Below are 7,220 nucleotides of genomic sequence, written 5' to 3' on the forward strand. Positions count from 1 at the left end.
AACCTACAAATTTTTTCAAGCCCAAGCTGCTATTTTGGCTTCTGTGTTGCAAACAGCTGGCATACATGGGAGTAAGGAGTGTGTGTGTGTGGGGGGGGAGAATGTATAATGAACTGTGGGCAGCAGTTAGTGTCTCCCTGTGATTACTGAAATACGTGTCCACGGGATTTTCAAAAGAGAAAATCTTGTCAACAAAAAAAGAGAGAGAGAGAGAGAGAATGAGAAATCCTTCCCATGCAGGGGCGTTCAGTATGTTCTTAGCTGAATCATGCGGAGGAAGCCGAAAAGTTATTTCCAAATATGTACTTTCCAAATATTCTGGTTACCAGGGAGACTGCTCTGGTTGTCCAATGAGCTGTTAGCTGGAAACGTGGCATAGCAAAGCGTTCCTCTTACGTCGAACTCAGAGAATAGTATAAATACCAGCATCAGAGAACTACAGAGACAACGAGGTTCCGAGCAGCTGATGCATGCAGCTAGCAAGAGGAATTTCACTTGCACTCCTGAGCAGCCTGAGAAGGGGAAACGAGCTCGCCAGACTTAATCATTTTCTACAACGAAGCAGCTGATTTGAAGCATAATCCGAATATTATAGCTTATTTAGTTCATTGTAGGGTTTTTTCTTGGTGTGTTTTTTTTTCTTTCTAAAGATTACACAGGCAGCAAAAGTGATCCAGACAAAGACTTCATTCCGGAGCAACATTTTGAGATCCTACTACATACAACAGTCAAGACCTCTGGCAACACAGGCTTGGCTTATAGAAGAGGACTGGACGATTGTCTACGATTTCCTAAAGCTCTGAACAGACAGCAGGTGCTTACTGGGGTGACAGCTAACGTATCTGTTCTTTTTGCATTTAAAGTTAAGCATTTGGTGGGTAAGTGGATGGATGAAACTAAGGGGATATTGTCTTGTTGAATTCTGTATCATTTTGAAAAACTTCTAGAAAAGTTAAAGTAGTGGTAGTGTAGATTTCAGTTACTTATTAAAACAACACCACCACCTTGATTTGAGACTTAACCTGAAGGGGACAGGCAGTATGGCCATTAGGACAGCATCTTCTCTACCTTTAGTAAACTCCACACCAGCAGTGGCAGTACATATAGGGAGCAGCCATCCCTCAGAAATGCTGGACAGGATCAGGAAAACTCACATGTACCACCTTCTTGAAACAGTTTCAAAGCAGGTAGATGATGATCTGGGAGGTTTTAAAAGATCAGTATACAGATTGAATTCTAATCTAGATGGGTACTCTCCCGTAGCAAAGATTGAAAGGTGGAAAATGTCCATCAAGGCATGCTTGACCAGATGTCAAAGTACCTTGGAACGTCTAGAAAAGTGGGTCAAAAGGGAAATGAATGCTTGGAAATCAGTTTTTGGACATATTGAGAAAAGAATTGTTAGGAAAGAAAGCACCCTATGTCAATCGTGTCAATTGGAAGAAAGCAAAAAGCCTCTTCCTGGTATGGAAGACACGGAGAAAAAAGCAGGGGAAATGATGCATCAGAAACTGAGTCTCATGCCACCTCAGTCCAGCCTTCCTGAGCCCTGTCAAGAACAGAACTGGGCAGTCATCTCAGTGGATGTCCCAATTATACCTGAATTTGAGGCAGATATGTCAGAGGATCCCCGAGAGTTCCTGAGTAACCTTGAAAAATATTTTAAGGCAAGGGGGTGGAATGAAAAGCTTTGGTTGTCTCAAGTTGAATATCATATGAGGGGTGCAGCCAAAATATGGTGGGAATATAGGGAGAAAACAGTGAAGACCTGGGCCGAGTTTAAGGATGTATTCTTACAATACTGTGAAAAGCTTCTAGTTAGAGAGGCGATAAGAAGAGACTTAGACCTACCCCAGAGGAGATGGGAACCTCTGGATCAGTTTGTTTGGAGGAAAAGAGCACTTTACCTCAGACTTTATGCCAATGCCAATGAGGAAGATATGGTTAAATTTATTATGAGCACATTCCATCCAGAGATTAGGCGCTATTTGAAACCTCCAGTGCCACAGACATTGGAAGAATTAGTTCAGCGAGGAGAGGAAGTTCAATTAGATTTTGACTTGGCCGATGAAAAAATTGGTGAGGGAGATGACTATGTAGATCAACCAACTGACACTTCTAACGTGGAGGAGATTATGACGCCTAATCCTTACGATAACAATGATTCATATGCTGAAAAAGCGTAATCCCCAACAGGGGTATGAAGGGTATCTGACTAAAGCAGATATTCAATACCAGTTGCTATCACTGTTGTGAACTGTGAGAGTAATTTCTCTAGGGTTCAATGAATGTTGAGCTAAAATTGCTTTGCAATTTGTTTCTTTCCTAAAATCAAGTTAGAAAATTGCTTAAACTATGTGAGTTCAATTCTTGTAATAAGAAATGACTTGCCAAATTTTAAATCTATAACTTGGAGTGTTATTACAGTAATTTAAACAGATATGAGCAAACATCCTGCAGACTTAGTTCCATGAGGAACTCAAGGAGGCTGCAATGTTGCTCTCTGGTCATTCTTGGGAGCTATATTGTAGTTGAGTTAGAATGAGGTCAAGTGTGCTCTGCAAGAATGCTTGCACACTTCCTGGGCACCACAAATTGCACAGATGCATTCCTATAACATTTAAAGGAAAGGGTACATTGTACAAAAGATGAAAAAAAAAAAAGTCATAGAAAGGAAACGGTCTCAATCAAGAGTTTCACTAGGCGTGATTGCAAACTATTCTATGCATTGGAAAGCTGTGATCACTTCCCTGGGCCCTGTGTGCCTCAGGTCTAGAGTTCTGAGGTAAACAGCCAGGCTTCTGATCTTTGCAAAGTGATCGTTGCTTTGTTCCTCAGTGAGGTTTTAAGCAGATCTCAAACAGCTGTGTAATTAGGAAGTAGGCAGGGCACAGCTGGAGACAGAATGTAATGGCAATACAGTTAGAGGAACAAGTGCTCCTACTGCTTACAAGTTTCAAACTGGTGCTAATGCAACAGCTTTGTACATAGTTGCAAGAGACCATGGCGGCCATGGTCCATTTAACTCAACCCTTCCCCAACCACCCATATATCATTTGTTTATACACTAAAGGGGTTTTCTAAATTTCTATAATGGCCTTATATGCAATATATTTGTTCAGTCACACAAGAGGTTAATCGGTTTGTCAGTTGCCTTAGTTTATTGAAGACACAAATTGGGTGATCCACTCAGCTTTAGACTGAATGTTGATTAACACGATAAACGACTGTATCATAAACTGGCCTCAGAGTACTAAAGAACAGAAATAGTGATGCTGCTAAAAAGCCTTAGATTTGTATCTGGAGTGCAATGTATCAATGCCTTAAAAAAGTCTGTGCAAAGGTACATTACGTGGGTGAGAAGCTTTCTAAATCCTATGGGGAGCAGGTTGGCTTGATACCTTTCCTTTTTAAATCATTTGTATGATGCCAGTGATAACTTGGGCACTGTCATTGATTTTAAAATGGAGAAGCTAGATTCAGTGATATCTGAGCCTATGTAGAAGTTACTTCCCAAGAACAGTAGTGCCTGGAAAAGAGATTGGCCTGATAACCTTGAAAAAGGAGGACAATAGAGTAAGGGAAAATAGGACTCATGATACTAGGCAAGAATTATTATGATTATTAAACTTTTACTAGCCAGAAGGGTAAGCTGTAGGGAAGAGGTTGGTCAGCTGTGGTTTATTGTGGGCCTATCCTCTGAGATCCTGAACAGAACTGGAAGTAGAACTTCACTCAGTTGACTTTGACCTGATTTAAGTTGAGGCATCTCCAGTTCAACACAGTTGAATGACTGTGAAATGAGCAAAGCCATGGGGATTCAAACTTAATCTGATGCACAACCCTGAACAATAGAATTCAAAAAAAATTATAGAGTTAAAGACTCAACTCATGTGGTTTAATCCAAGCATTCAATAAACCTTGAGATCCATGGTGGAACAGGAAGAGCATAGTTGCTATCATTATCCCAAACAAAAGTGGTAGTGGTAAATGGTTTCTTTTATAGAGATAGGTGGATCATGCAAATACAGTTGAGAGATAAAGAGCTAGTCTTTTGTTTTTTAATAGTTGTTACTTTGAAAGATCTAATTAGTAATTCAGGAAAAGAAGATACCTCCTCCAGTTCTCCTTTCCGATCAAATGCTTAGCAAATAAATGGGCACAGGTTCACAATGAACTTGTTACTCCTCTGGAAATATTCTCTGATTGCAATAGCTCATACCCAGTTCTATGTGAACAGCCACAGAGCTACAACAACCTACTTAAAAGAATTTCAAATACTGATGAATCAGCGACTGCCTTGGAACAGCACATATATCAACTCACTCGTGTATTTAAATATTAATTTTAGTGCTAATGCATCCTAAATTCTGTAACTTGGGGGAAAAAACCCTTTTTGCCTGTTATTGTAGATCTCAAGAGGAAGTAAGGCATAAAGTTAATACTCGAACAGCAATAACAAATTTATTTTGCCTTAAGATGTTGGACTTGCAAGAGTTTTGTCATTCCCGTGCTCTAGAAGCCTGCCACAAGTATATCGAAAATGGCAAAATGTTTAAATAAAGGAGAAAACTTGTCAACAGTTGTACATGGAAATGTAATTTTCTAGGAAATGTCACACCTTCCAGTCTAAGATGGCTTGGAGATATAGCTACTCTACCAAACTTTGACTGCTGAAAGTAGGAAGGTGTCTCCATACAACCTTGGTAGATACCAATGGTGCTAAGAGAGCTGACTAAGATCTGGAAAAAAGGTGTGTGGATATTGAAAAGAATTCTATGCATCTTGCAGATTTAAAAAAAAATACTTTGGCTAGATGCAAGAAGAAGAACTCATTGAATGCAGAATCAAAAACTAAACTTCAAGAGAGTTGTTCACTAAGGAAGACTAGAGTTGAAAACTGATTCTTGTCAGCATGAACTGCAACAGCTGGACTTCTACAGCCACTGGACTCCTTCTGAGATTTATTTATTCCATGTCCCACTTCTGTAATGCCACTGGCCTTTTGGTGGCACATAAGAATTGTTCCTCGAAGATGTTCCCAACAAGATCCAACTGCCTTTGATCCTAGGAAGACATTGTTCAACTGCCCTGCTGAGCCATGTGCAGAATATACATCACGAATCCAGGATGAAAGGATCCAACGTAAGTATAAGTTCATTAACTAATTCATTCTTTGCAATAGTATAGTAGCTGTCAAGGGAAGGTACTGTAAGATTAGATTATTAATTTAACAACCCTAAATCCTTCCCACAATCGAACTCCCTTAAATTGGTGTATTACAGCAACTTTATAATCCATATTAATATGCAAGAACTTTATAAGGAAAAATTCAGTGTGTTTTCTGTACCTATCTGCAGAATGAGTTACATATGCCCTGTTAAAAAAATGATACTAATTATCAGGATGATAATACATAGTCAATTGATTGGTTATCTAAATATCCTCTTCCTTTATCTCTGCTTTTCTTTAGGATCAAGTACCATGTTAGAGGGCAACTTGTCTTCCCAGAGAACTGGTTCTTCTGACCTACCACCACTTCCTTCACCAACTCTATGAAACATGCCATGCATTCCAGAATGCACTCTCGAGTTCAGTCTTCAGTCGGCCTCACTGAACAGTCTGAGTGTCTTATCCAGCTCCTTATACAGCAAGTGTGGAGTGGCAGAAAGAACTTTCAGAGTGTTGTCCTGCTTGGTTTTTCATCTATAAGACCTCTGGGGCACAAATCAAACATTTTGACTGGATTCTAGTTCATTGGAATGACATTTAGATTCTTTAGTGAGAAATGTTTCAGAGGACAAATTGGTGCTGCATAAGAACTTAAGAACTGCCATATTGGGTCAGACTAAAGGTCAGCCAAGGCCAGTCCAGTATTCTCTTTCCAAATGTGGCCAATCAAGGTCACAACTCAGCATAACTCCAGTGCAATTGAACTGAGATAATGCCTAATTTAAGATTGACCTTTGTAGAGTTAAGCAGTTTTCCAGAGTTCATTCTTTTCAGTTTCAGCACAATTTTCACTTTTTGAATCTTTATTAAACTCTTATTTTATTTTCTCTACCAAAGTGTAATTATTCAGATTCTGTCTATTGCCCATTAATATATTTTTCTAAACATTTGCACTAGAACATGTGTATGTGATATTTGCTCGATACTGGTGTTTTGAAGATTTAAAATGTCTTTTTGCCATGATTTTCAATATATTGGCTACCAGTTTGGATGAAGATTTTTCTATATGGCTAATCTTTTTGATAGTGAACAGAAGCACAAGTGTATATTATTGCAAAATGTCATTGTTATTGCATCTCTTATTAAAGATAATGTTGAATAAAATTAGCTGACTGGCAGTCCATGGTGTCCTTCACATTTCCTTTCTAAAGGGTTCTCGCTGCTTATTGAGTAACCTGGTTGCCATAGTGGCTACTAGAATGTGACTGGGAATGGGATGAAGATGACCTTCTCAATTACTGTAGAGTATTAAAGATCTGAATTGTTTATTGGTTTCAATAAGAGAGTAACAAATAATGTAAAGGGGGTTGGGGGGATTAAATCATTCTATGGGATTGATCTCAAACAGCAAAATATAGGAGCTGACATTCAGCCAATGGATATCTTCTTATAGATAACCAGCACTGGCTTTTACGAAGCTGCGGTAGAGGTTTCTTCCATGGGTTGGCAAGGTGAATGCTCCAACGCTTATTGAATTCCAATGAGCACTGGAGTATCCTTCCATTTAGAGATAACGGGACCATGTCCAAGCCATGGCGCTCAAGATCTTAGAAGATAGACCCACATTCAGTCATAGCTAACTAATCTCTTCTCTGAAGCACAGTCTTCTGGCAAGTAAAATGTAATGATTTAAATGGGAAAGCATCAACTCAGCCTGATTCCTATAGGGTTCTAGAAAGCTTCTCACCTTACTAATGTACAGATGCATTATTTAGACTTTGAAATTTAGCACTCCAGATGCCCAGAAATGCTCTTGTAAGATCTTATGATGTATAGGGCCTCTTCTATCAAACGGCACTAGCAGTTTGTAGCACGGTGAGCCGCACTGAATGGCCCAGGCTGCTCCCGACTCTCATAGAGTTCCTATGAGCGTCAGGAGCAGCGCAGGCTTTTCAGCGCAGCTCTCTGAGCTAAAAACTGCTAGTGCAGTTTGATAGAAGAGGCCCCTAGTGTCAAATATATAGAACAGTAATAAGCATCAAGGAACA

General features: G+C 39.5%; 1 protein-coding gene across 1 annotated transcript; it reads left to right on the top strand.

Annotated features, from left to right (window-relative positions):
* Positions 1-463: 463 nt before the first annotated feature.
* LOC117355680 (activity-regulated cytoskeleton-associated protein-like) lies at positions 464-6,350 on the top strand. The gene is made up of 2 exons (XM_033934592.1): positions 464-5,145; positions 5,474-6,350. Exon 1 carries the CDS (start codon positions 1,041-1,043, stop codon positions 2,184-2,186), a length of 1,146 nt encoding a protein of 381 aa, XP_033790483.1. The 5' UTR covers positions 464-1,040; the 3' UTR covers positions 2,187-5,145; positions 5,474-6,350.
* Positions 6,351-7,220: the final 870 nt, after the last annotated feature.

The sequence above is a fragment of the Geotrypetes seraphini genome, chromosome 2 (assembly GCF_902459505.1).
Source record: "Geotrypetes seraphini chromosome 2, aGeoSer1.1, whole genome shotgun sequence".
Classification (NCBI taxonomy): Eukaryota; Metazoa; Chordata; class Amphibia; order Gymnophiona; family Dermophiidae; genus Geotrypetes; species Geotrypetes seraphini.

Excerpts from the sequence above, each read along its gene's own strand:
- LOC117355680 (XM_033934592.1), top strand. The coding sequence starts at position 1,041 with ATGGCCATTAGGACAGCATCTTCTCTACCTTTAGTAAACTCCACACCA.